Here is a 13,042-nt window from a genome sequence, read left to right on the forward strand (position 1 = left end):
GGAGCAGCCTCATATAGAGTGAATTGCAACGGTCCAATTAGAGGTGACTAAGGCATAAGGTTCTTGAAAAAGCCTAACTATTAGTTTGTTGCCCTGTCCTTTTGCAAAGATCAACACTCTGAATATTCAGAGTTTAAACTTCAGTCTAATGCATTCCTTTCGTTCATATATATTCCTTTCACTATGTAAGCATCAATATGGGAATTAATGCAGACTAAAAGATTCATAGTTATTAAGTTTGAATGGTTACATAAATGGTAACTTGTTTCTGGATCTGTCTAACTACCTTATCAGATGGTGTTTGGAAAACTAGAAAGAGCATTTTAGAACAAGGTAGTCAGCCGGTAGCTCCACCAGACACTGCCAACTTACCATTCCTATGGTGAAGTTGTGGTGATGCAGTGGTTAGAATGCAGTATTACAGGCTACTTTTGCTGACAGTTGGCTGCCAGCAGTCTAGCAGTTTGAGTCTCACTAGCTCAGGGTTGACTCAGCCTTCCATCCTTCTGAGGTCAGTAAAATGAGGACCCAGATTGTTGGGGGCAATTTGCTTCCTCTGTAAACTGCTTGGAGAGGGCTGTAAAGCACTGTGAAATGGTATATAAGTCTAAGTGCTATTGCTATTACTATTCCCTGGGTTGCTCATCATTGGATGTATTAGTTAAGACTTCTGGGAGCTAAATTCACAACATTGTGAGGATCACAGATTTCCTACTCCTGAAGCACAGAGGATTAAGAGTTAATCCACGGAGAAAGATACTAACATTTTCAGCACCATGGACAGCACTCCAACAATCCTGTATCTTGACCAGCTGCCTCAATTACTGTGCCATTAAAATGTTATAATGCAGCTTAAACTTTATGCAGCAAATGAAAACCTACAGCTGTGTCTGTGTGTATGTGTGTGTGTGTGTGTGAGAGAGAGAGAGGGAGGGAGGGAGGAAGGGAGGGAGAGGGAGGGAATGTCATAAGTGAGGAGGTTTATTTTATTTGCAGTTTCTGCCTTGGCTTACTACCTCAAATGTTCTGCATTTTAATGATGTCTCTGCCATGTTCAATCTGCAATAATAATTTTTGACAAATATTGTCTGCTTCAGTTTTAGATGTCTTTACCAGCAATATGAAGCCAACCACAATGGATCAATACATTTTTTGAAACTTAGGTAAAATATAAAAATAGGAAAAGTAAGGATAATAAAATGCCCAATCTTTTGGAAGATATGAAGTTACTGAAGCAATAAGTCTAACATCACATACAATGCAGCTAAATTTTGTTTTGCAAATATTAAAGCATGCAAATAAATTACTATAGAATTAGACATGCTTTAGCAAAGTATAAATATTATGCCCAGGTTGAATTATGTTATGTATTGTGTTATTAACATATTAACATTGATGGACATATAGCTTTAAATCAGTTTATCCTATATTATTGTAATGCAGTTTTGCTGTGCAACTCTTTTATTGTTCCAACATAAAATACATTTGTGATAAGAACCCAGCTTTAAAAAGCTTTTTAATATTTTAAAATATTTGCAATGAACAGACATTGGGCTTCAGGGATCTGGGTTTTTTAAAAGGATATATGAAGATTTAATAACTAGAGCCAAGTGATTTAGCAGCAGACTTAATAAAGAATATGACATTTAGCCCAGTGATTTGTTTCCAACCCCAAAAATGAGTTCTATCTCTTCAAATAAAAAGTCACATCCAAATTTTCTCTTAGGTTATCTTAACTTCAGCAGTCAGATTTGTCTTACCTTTAAATTAAAATTTAGATAGTTGCATAGCCAAACAAATGACACCTTCTGACCCTCTGCAAATCAGTCAAGGAGCTTTCTTCCTACCTCTTAAAGCACAATAAAAAATGTTGGAAGCAGTAGTGAATTACTGTCTGTTGCTGCCGCCTATGTAATTTAAATAATCTCTTTATGTAAAAAAGAAAAACAGTACATCTTGGGTTTTTTTAAATAAAACCTCCAGTTTATGATGAAAGAGAAAGCATATGTAAATTTATTTATGCAACTATAAGCAACAACAACAACAAAAGAAAGCTATGGCATATGGTTTGATTTCTGCACCACAGAAATTGTCTTCTGCCTTATATAGTGGGTCTGTATATAGCTCAGCTCTCATATTTTCTCTTAGTCTATAGCGCAAATGGTGAATCCTTATTCCTACTTTGTCCATCTTTTCTGCTTGGGTCCATTCTGGAAAATTACTGGATGCTGCAGCTGCCTATATCTGCACCATTTTGAAATTTGACAGATAAAGAGAAGAAACTCTTCCTTTTTACTCATGTTCCTTTGCAAAAAGCTTCTTTTTGTATGCTTCATCCACTACACGGATACATAAATAATGGACATGGAATGCAACATTTTTTAAAAATTTACTACTGACATTCATTATCTTCTTTTTCAGTTTTTTTGGGTAAAAGTATTGTAATCAGGCTTCATTTGGTTAAGATCTTGGTGTTTGGGGAGTATGTTCCTTGAGCCTCTGAAAGCGGTAGGATGAAGTCAAAACTGTTGAGTTTCCTGAAGATGCTTCCTCCCCAAGGCACCTGATTGTGAAATGTACACACATTTGAACCAACCTTTCCCATGAAATGCAAAGCAGCAATGGAACAGATTTCCAATTCGTCTCATGATACCATGGACATTGGCAACCACGACAACAGCATCAGCATTATGGGTATTGGCATGACAAGCACCATCTCCAGAGGGGGAACATAGCATCATAAGCATCACCTTCTCTCCTTGTATTCTGCATCTGTGCTGTCGGGTACCAGGCTATACCATTCTCACCTGCTGGGGATGGGGGGGAGAGATAAATGTTGACTTTCCCCCTGATCTTACTGGTTAATGGTGTATCCCTACGTTAGCTTTGCAGGAGAGAGGTTGCTCCCATTGCTGCCAAGAGGGTCCAGAGGCGGACCCAATTAACTAGATAGAGGATTGCAGAAGACTCCAGGACTTGCGAGGAGCCGTCTCAGGCTGGGTTTCCCCACCCTCCTATAAATACCCCCCACTCCTTCTGTCCAAAGCGCAGGGGCAGAAGGAATCCCTTTCCCCGCAGGAGACAAGCAGGAGGGAAGAAAAACAGCGCGTTTAAAGGAAGCTAGTTAGAAAGGGTCCCTTCTGCGAATTCCATCTCCTTCCGAGCGAATGTCTTCCTTCTCCTTTGGAAGCAGATCCCCGGTAGGCAAGCGATAGCCTTTCTATCCGCCCAACAAGCTGCTCTCGGGAAATCAGTACTAGAAACTTCGAAGCCTCCTCCTCCTCCTCTCTCCCCACCCGCCACCCCCGAGAGACCCTCTTCCCAAGGCTGGCTGACTGGATCGCCTTTTCGGTGGTTCCTCTTTCAAGGGCAGCTTGGCAAGCCTTTTCTCGAAGAGGGCTTCTGGTGGAGGTCCTTGGAATCGCCTCCAGTGATCATCCCAAGGAAGAGCCCCCTCATCTTTCCCTCCAGAGGTACCCCAATATAGCGACCCTCCCCATCTGTGGGACAACCCTAACCCTTGAGTCTTCAAACCGCCCGTCGAGATGAATTACCTCCGCAGGCGACTCTCTGACAGCAACTTCATGGCCAACCTGCCCAACGGCTACATGACCGACCTTCAGCGCCCTCAGCCACCGCCGCCGCCGCCCAGCGCCACCTCTCCATCGTCGGGCAGCATCTCCCCAGCTGAAAGGCCACCGGCGGCCCCCAGCCCTGGAGCCGGAGGCGGCAGCGGCGGAGCCGGGGGTTTTTTCTCGTCGCTGTCCAACGCGGTGAAGCAGACGACCGCGGCTGCAGCAGCCACCTTCAGCGAGCAAGTCGGCGGGGTGGCTGGCTCTGCAACATCGTCGGGACGCAGCAAAGTACTACTGGTAGTCGACGAGTCAGGGACGGACTGGTAAGGACCTGAGAAAGGGAGAAGGACATCTATCCATCCATGCTTAGCTTTCCTTCCTTCCTTCCTTCCTTCCTTCCTTCCTTCCTTCCTTCCTTCCTTCCTTCCTTCCTTCCTTCCTTCCTTCTTTCATTCCCTCCCTTCTTTCTTTCATTCCCTCCCTCCCTCCCTTGTAGTTTTTCCCATTCAGATTCAAATGAACTGTGAGTTATTAGATAGGGGAAGGGGCAAATTGGGATTTCCAAATTACTTCATATAGAACTTCTTCACATAAAGAAAGGTGGGGATAGTGTAAGGAGGGGGGAATGGGGAAAGAGCCTCCTTTGTTTCACCCCTGATCCAGTTATAGGATCTCACAGGCTCTTTTTGACTGGGGCCTGTTTTCTCACTAGTTACTTAAATTTGCTTCTAGGATAACCCAGCGATGTTGAAGCAATATGCAACATTTCCCCATTACTATTGTCTCAGCCAAATAATGGCTCAGTGGTGCTGGAAGAAGCAATCAGTTGTTAGTGAGAAAGGCTGTAGTGGATGGGATGATGTAGTCTTATATCCTGCTCACAAGCCTAGTAGGGTATCATCCATTGACATTTTTGCCTCTTTTTTCACTTTTACTTCAGCCCATTATCTTCGTGGGCTTACTCTCAGTTCTTTATTTGCTCCTTAATTTTCATCGCCGCCTGTAACGTCCTCCATCGAGGTATTCTTCTGCTGAAGCTATATATTGGCAAAACTGGTTTTCTATCTGTTCCATGTTTGAGCAAAGACCAAGTATCTGTAACCTTTGGGCACGAGAGAAATACAAAGAACAAGACGAGAGGGTGTTAGGGTGAGATTTACTGGAGATAGACTTGGGTGTTGCACTAGAGTCTAGTCCTATTCAAGGACCACTGCTGTTCAGTTAGTCCCAATCAGGAAATGCAGAGTGACAAGAAAGGGAGAGAACACTTCCTGTGAAAATTTTTGCAATGCAGTATTTACAAGATGTGAAAAAGGAAGTGCCATTTTCAAGGGTGCAAAATAGCAGTTTGGGAATTCAGAGGGCTTCCCAAAATACCAACTTTTATATCATAGATCTACCCAGTTTGGGGCTGGATTGTGAAAATGCCAGCTACCGTTTGGCAGTTCTCCTACCCTGCACATTGAATTGTCTGTCCCTCTTTCCTTTCAGTTCCACTTTAAGAGTTAGGGTGGCTTTAATAATTAACTAGAAGATTCAGGGATTTGATCTGGGCAATCTCCTCACCATCACTTCATGAAAGATTAAGGAAGAGCATCTGACATTTTTCTGCAGCTTATTGGTGGAGCCACTTGACTTCGTGTTTTTTTTTCCCTTCAAAGATGTTTAAGGAGGATGGCAATTTGCCTAGCCTGTGATCAGAATTATTCAAATGATTACACAGTGTGGTCTAATTTTAACTGAAACATATTCAGAGACTCTCAGATCTCCTAATAACAAACACATATCCTTGTCTGATATATATCGAACAGTCATTCTAGTCTCTTTCTCTTATCCTATCATGCCTTAAATTGGTTTTCCATCATCGGGTTTCAGATCTCCTGGTAATTCTTCTGGAGCCCACATTTTCTCTTTCCTTCCATCCTTTTTTCAGCCTTGCAAGTTATTTAGCTGTGGACCCATTCTGGCTTGCACATTCACTAGTTCATAGACCTTCACATCCCAAAAATCAACACTGAGAATTTACATCTATCTGTGGCCTGTTAGCAGTAGAGTTATGGTCTACTAATAAGGAAATGAGATATCAGTCTGTTTTTGATTCAAGATCTTTCACAAAGTGTACATCCAGTCTGGATATAAATTTAGAATGGATGTGATCTATGACATATAGTTCAATCAACTAGAAGATGAATTAAATCTCTCCTTAGTGAGTCATCCTACGGAATTCTTCTTGAGTTTCTGCTTCCTTGATTTCTGGTATTTGGTGCAGCCTTTTTAGTCCAGGAAATGAAGAAGCATGACTTCTCCAAAAGGGATATCAATATAAGAATGGATTGTTAATTAAGTACACACAAAGGCACTTTAAAGAGTTAAATATATACAGTAAAGGCAAAAATCAAGGGTTAATATAACACAGCAATACTAATTTATATAATCCTATGGTCTTTTTTCATATACTGAGAATCAACACGAGTAGATTAAGTGATCAATTGAAAACTCAGTCCCTATCAGACAATTCCCAAGACTCAGCAGGGAGACTGAAATCTCATGGTTTCCTGATGATGTATGGAGGCCAGTTTATGTGACGGAAGTATGGATTGTGGGTGAATCAGCATTGAGAAGGAATGGATCAATACCCTATTTCATCGCTGCTGAATGATAAATTTCTATAGGCTGGCAAGGACAGGCATCCACCAAGGAAGAGTTTTGTTTTTTGTCCAACAATTTACAAAGTCTGCACTACTGTTACTATTAATCTTCTCATCACTCCTTATCACCCATCCCCTCCCACTTGTGACTGTATGACTGTAACTTTGTCGCTTGTATCCTTATGATTTATATTGACTGTTTCCTAGTATGACTTGATTGCTTATTGTACCCTATGACTATTATTAAGTGTTGTACCTTATGATTCTTGACTCTTGACGAATGTATCTTTTCTTTTATGTATACTGAGAGCATTTGCACCAAGACAAATTCCTTGTGTGTCCAATCACACTTGAACAGTAAAAGAATTCTAATTCTAATTCTTAAAAAACTCTTTTACATTTTTTGAGAAATTTGTGATACTGACCATTGTTAGCAAGCAGATAGACAATTCTATCTACTCTCCACTTGGAGAACATGGATGCAGAATTCATGATCCACACTGGAAGACCAACCAAGATTTCCTTTAATGTCTTTGGATGATTTGAGACATGAACAAGGAGAATTTATGGAGGAAAAACACCTTTCCTCAACCTGAAGGGCTCACTCTGGCCTATTCCTTCTAGATTGCCCCGCCTTCCATTTTCATGGTAGCCTCCAATGGCAGCACGTGCTCTGTTGCTGCTGGTGGACATGTTGCCTGTTCATAATGTTTATGGATTGTTCATCTTTCAAGAGCTCTGAAGTAAGTAATTTGTTATGGATGGAGCTGGTCCATATTTCATGTGTGCAGAAGCTGACTAGATTGCCAGACAAATTTCAGCAGTCCTTCAAGGTCTTAAAGAACAAGAGGAATGTTGCCCAAAACAAGAATATGCAGAATCAGAGGCTGCTTGATGGGAATATTATGAGCAAATCTCAAAGTAAAATTGCTGTGACGTATATTAAGAGGCAGGATTAAACATTGACTGTTAGAAATCCATAATTTCTCTCTCTAACTAGAAGACTTAGTGTTTAGCAAGACTGAGAAATAGAATCATGGACTGGTTTTCATATATGTATAAGAACTGGGTTATCAAGGAGGAGAGAAATTTGAAGCCAAAACAATGGGGTTCTTGCTTACTTGTGCTTACTTGAATTTAAGATGGCTTTTTCAATAGAAGCATATATTGGAAAAATCTGTCTGCCTCTATTTTTATATTCTTAGCAAACCTAAGCGGATCATAGTATTTTAAAGGTAAAATATGTATCCCTCTATTCTAAAGATAAATTATTTGAGGGTTTGGGAACTGAGATATCCTTTCAGGTGAATTTAGTACTTGCATATCTACTTCATAGGGAAATTCAAGGCTAAACATGAGGACAATATGACAGTCAAGCAATATTTGTCCAATGCCTTTAACCTGGACAAATGGCTACCATAAATCTAAAGGCTGTTTGGGTGGTGTTGATAAGGAATAATTATTAGCCTCCAAATATAGTCATAAGGATTGCAAAGGGAGAAACCATCTTCCAGGTTTGGTGAACTTTCAGGAGAACCGAGGCTTGCAAAGCCCCTCAACTCTCAAGAAGGAGAATTTCAGCCACCTCCTTGACCTAGAAATGCCCTCATATGGGAGGAAGGGTCATCTGCTGAAATCCTGCCTCCCATGAAAGCTTTCCAGCTTGGGGCTGGAACCAGCTTGTTTTCCACATGGGTTTTTGCATAGTCATTACTGGAGCCTGGTCTCCTAATAGCAAGAGGGCACTACTCTTTGGAGAAAAAAAAAAGACTACCAGCAAGTCTGTTGGCCAATCACACTGCTGGCTATTATTATTATTATTATTATTATTATTATTATTATTATTATTATTATTATTATTATTATTATTATTATTGCTGTTGTTGTTGTTGTTGTTGTTGTTGATCTAATGGGATTTGTAATAAAAAGTTAGTCTGTATTTTCCATCCCATCTGGAATGCTCCCATCTAGCTGCCATGCCACCAGCATCAATTTTACACCATCTTGCTATGTTTCACCAAATGGAAGTGAAGAATCTTGCCCTCCCCGCCCCAATTAAAGAGTAATAGATATACTCCAGGAGGCGGGAGAGGTCTGTAAGCCCCCAAATGTTGCTAATTACTATTATAGCATTGATTTTTGGAGATTTAAACCAGCTATTAGGGTATTGGACAGCTATTTATCTTTATGCTCTAGACTATTAGTTCCGGAATGTCACTAAGCATGATCAGTCCTCTAAGGACTGTTTGGGGGATTATCTTCTTTTTATTTGTTAAATTCTTTTACTTACTATATTTTCCTTTATCCGAGGGACATAATACGACATTTTATCCTTCTGAACATCCTGCTTGATCAGCCACTGAGCTTCATGGCTGAGGGCTGATTGGAACCCTGGTCTCTAGGATTCTGGTTCCATTGGATGCAATATGGCTGCAGTGCATCCACTTTAATGTTGGTTTCCATAGAAAGGGCATAGCGCCCCAAGCACACCACCAAAGCATCCGCCATCTGTATATAGATGACCTCCAGAGAAATAAGAAATAATAATTCTTAGGAAACTGGAAACTCTGGAAGAAGTGATGTGACCATGATTGCATCAATTTTTTGTTTCAGTTTATGCTTTTTTAGGACAGTGCATTCACTTATTTCGGTGTATCCTCCATGGAACTCAAGCTGCTTCTTCTCTTTGATCCTCACAACAACCTTGTGACGTAAATTAGCCTGAGAGAATGACTGGTCGCCAACTGGACGTCATTGCTTAATGGGAATTTAAATCTGCAGTGACCCAGACCGGCACTAGGCAATGCATCATATTGATTTCACTTATCCTGTTTGAGTGTTGGGCTTTTGTGCATCTTCCTTTGCCTGTATAATAGTCAGGAGACAAAGAAAAATCAGAACTCAGCGTTCTCTGAAGAAAAAAGCTAATCTTGAGCGTCAGCACTGCAGAATATAGAGGTCTGGCATGATTGAACATTTCTGTGCTAAATATCAGAGACGATAAATATAGCCTGGTCTTCTTCTAGGCCTCATACTTCTTTGTGAGGAAGTATTCATTGTTTTTTTTTTTTAATATTGCCTATAAGGAACACTGCATGAGCCCCCCACCTGTCTCAACAATTTCTCACTCTTGAGAACAAGCTACCTTCTCAACTCCTGAGAACCTTTACCCACCTGTTTTTCGGTGCTTTGATATAATATTGAGAAATGAAACATTTCTAGGTTGCAGTTCTGAGAGCTCAGTCTTATGGTTAGTATATTATTGTTAAGGCGAATTGATCAATAGTGAGTATCAAGGAGATATACAACCTCTATGTTTGGTTCCATGTAGTGGTTATCTGGATACTTGTTTCCCTGATTTTTAAAAAATGTATATGCAACTCATAGTGATATACTCATTTTACTAATGTATGGGTCAGCATATCACAATATAAAGTACAGGCTATAATGTATTATATGAACAGATCATTGCCTGAACCCACAATGTGTTTTATAAACCTTAGTTTATGGTATTCCTCATTATGTGATGCTATTCAGTTATAGCCTATTCAGTAAACCAAACAAACCTGGGCATAGCCCAGGACTATCGGAGCTAAGACTTCCCACCAGATAAAAGATAAATAACAGTTTAAAACAAAAGAGGAGGGGGAAAAGTACCTTGATAACCACACAATAGTAAGAAGGGTGCAAATCTTAACTCTATATTTTCTTTTCTTCTTTCTTATCTTTCCCTTGATTCTTTATATTTTTTATTGTATTTTAAAAATGCTAATAGAAATACAATTTAAAAAAAAACCACATTGAAATTGCTGCTGGCACCATGGAATGGTGATTTAGATTTTTCCAATCCAGATGCAACGGGCTTAACATTTGTTTTCCTTTTTGATGGATGCGTAGGTCCTACCTTGGTACTTTACATTCAATGATATTGTAAAACATGGTGGACTTTTTCCCAATCTGGTGTCCTCAAGATATGGTGGACTTCCACTGCAATCATTTTTAGTCAGAAAGATCTTGGAAACTGAGACTTGAGCTACATTTGGATAGCACTATCCTGGGCTCAAGAAGAATTTGCACAATAGTTACAGTTGTATATCAATTGAATGTAGAGTTGAGCAATAAAATATTGATTTAACTGGAGCTACTCAAACCTCAACATCTTTTTAACAAGTCTCTTAAAGGTGAAACATCATTCCTGGCCATAACAGATGGAGAGGACAAGGGAGGAGATTTAACCAACTGCTCTTAATATTTGGTTTTCTATTTAGATCCAATTCTTTACAGTACTCCTTCCATGTTAACATATACCCATCTATAAAACTGCAATACATTTGATTTCAATGATTATGCTTTGAGATATGTATGTATCTGAGGGGCAATGTATGCTGCTCTACATAGTCCTCCTCCTCCTCTTTAATCTCACTATGATATAGACCCCTCCCCCTATTTTTTCTTTACTTCCACCCCTGCACCTTCTGTTTTTATAGTTAGATCAAGATCCAAAGCTTTGTCATCCAAGCACACCATGTGCCATCCAGACAATCTGAGCAGAGAGATACCAAGTCCTGGGCGACTGAAGGAAAGTTCTTAAAGATATTATACCCCACCCTTCCAGACACCAGTGGAGACATCTTCCTATGACAGCGGTGGCTAACCTTTTTCGGCTCCTGTGACAAACATTGTGCATGCGCTCATGTGTCAGCACCCAGAAGGCAATGTGTGCCCCCCCCATGTCCTTTATGCATGCATGCACAATCCATACCCACCCACCCCCTTACCTGCACTGTGCTTCACAGCTGATTTTCGGCCGGTTTGAGGCCTTTGAGGCTTCTGCAGGCTTTTCAGGCCAAAAACTAGGCCCGTTTCATCACTTCCAATATTTCCAGAAAAATAGGAAGTGATGAAACGGGCCTAGTTTTTGACCTGAAAAGCCTGCAGAAGCCTTCCTCAAGCCTCTGGGATGCTGAAAAGGCCTCAAACTGGCCGAAATTTAGCTGTGAAGTGTGTGCATGCGCAGTGAGGTAAGTTTGACCACAGCTCGCATGCCAGCACAAATGGCTCTGCGTGCCACCTGTGGCATGCATGCCATTAGGTTTGCCATCACAGTCCTATGAGATTCGGGAGATGGGACACGGAAAAACACAAACATATACGTAGGGCAGATTATCCTATGATTTACAATATATTATTTTTCTAGCATGTGTGAATCCCAGAAAGTGCTACTAACAGTTCAGATAGTTACAGTAGGCTATATGAATTTGTAAATAAATAGCAAGTTGCAACACCTAGATATGTATGAATGATAAAAAAAAAAAAAAGTTAAGTCGTGCTGGACCTGGTTTATACTTGAAAGGGAGACCCAGGTCTGTAGATTAGATTGAAAAGTATTTTTAAAAAAAGTCTTGGAAAAAGCAATGGTAAACCACTTCTGTACTATTGCCAGAAAAACTAAATGGATATGTCTATGTAGTAACCAGAAACTGAATTCAGTTTTAGTGAGTGTTCTCTTTTCTTCTCTCTCCATAGTGACTCCAAAGTCTGATAGTTAATTGATTTTGTCATATTTTTTATGGCTTGGCAAATGCTTTGGAAATAATTTGAAAAAGGTTATTTGGAGCACAGCCATGAAATCCTAGGAAAAGACACAGCTGCTTTGAAGAGTTGCAGACATATGCTATGTTTGTGCCTTCATCTGCTTCACAGCACCCTTCTGGAATCAAATGACACAACCCCAATTTTTCTTAACCCACAGAATTCACCCTCTCAAAAGTAGAATGATGGGATTGTACTGGGATAGATTTTCATTAAAGGATGAGACCAAAGACAGTTCCATCAACAGCAACGAGATACGATAATGAAATGGAACCTCTGTGTCAGAATTTTCTGCTGCTAGGTTCACAATATATTTACAGACACGCAACCCCTCTCCCGAAGGTAACTTATTGCCTTTAAATCCTGCTTTGGAGGCTTCCCAAATAATATTCTTGGTTGCTATTGAGAGACAAAGATATTGGTCCAGATGGAGCTTTAGACTGAGTATATCTAATATTCTAACGTTCTCAATCAATTCTAATAAGATACTATATTAATTAAAACAGTGTGTTAAACTGGGAAGGGGTGACTACACAGATACTTTATTAAAAAGTCCTTGGTAAAGTAATAGAATGCACTTTCATGATGTGGTCTTTTCTTGCATGAGGTTCTTAAGCCTCTGAGACTGGCATGTGCCAGACAGATCCAGATGTTCCCAGATGCATCCTCAGGTTTCTGGCAAGTGGAAACCACCAAAAGCTTGCAGTCAGCTCTTGGTTAGGTTCCAGATGACAGACTGATGATAACGGGGCTGCTGAATGGAGCTACAAATGAGCCACAGTGGCACAGTGGTTAGAGTGCAGTTCTGCAAGCTACTTCTCCTGCCTGCTGGCTGCCTGCAATCTGGCAGTTCAAATCTCACCAGGCTCAAGGTTGACTCAGCCTTCCATCCTTCTGAAGTGGGTAAAATGAGGACCCAGATGGTTGGGTCTGTAAACTGCTTGGAGAGGGCTGTAAAGCACTGTAAAGCGGTATATAAGTATAAATGCTATTGATACAAAGGGGCATGACCTTCTGAAGGGACATGACCTGCTTGAAGCAGAGGACAGTTGAGATGAGAAAAGGGAGCAGCTGAGCCATGGCACCATCATGCCCTCCCAGCTTTGACTCAATACTTCTCCTTGACGTGCTGCTCTCCCCCCCACCCTTGACTGCTTGCTGGGAAAAGGGAGGCTCTTCCTCAAAGAAGCCAGTGCTTTAGGAGGATTGAACCACAGGGAGCAGAAC

At 40.6% G+C, this 13,042-nt stretch overlaps 1 protein-coding gene across 2 annotated transcripts in view; it reads left to right on the plus strand.

Moving 5' to 3' along the window:
- Positions 1–13,042, plus strand: part of SYN1 (synapsin I) — a 110,605-nt gene that overhangs the window by 10,859 nt on the left and 86,704 nt on the right. The window contains exon 1 of one of the 2 annotated variants that reach the window (XM_026684146.2): positions 2,880–3,898. The exons of the other annotated variant lie outside the window; for it this stretch is intronic. Coding sequence (XP_026539931.1) covers positions 3,546–3,898 — 353 coding nt within the window. The 5' untranslated portion in view covers positions 2,880–3,545. Of the gene's footprint in view, positions 1–2,879; positions 3,899–13,042 lie in introns of those variants that run through there. 2 annotated transcript variants of the gene reach the window in all.

Source organism: Notechis scutatus, chromosome 2, assembly GCF_049901735.1.
Source record: "Notechis scutatus isolate UNSWTSFEM ecotype Mainland chromosome 2, rNotScu1.2, whole genome shotgun sequence".
Taxonomy (NCBI): domain Eukaryota; kingdom Metazoa; phylum Chordata; class Lepidosauria; order Squamata; family Elapidae; genus Notechis; species Notechis scutatus.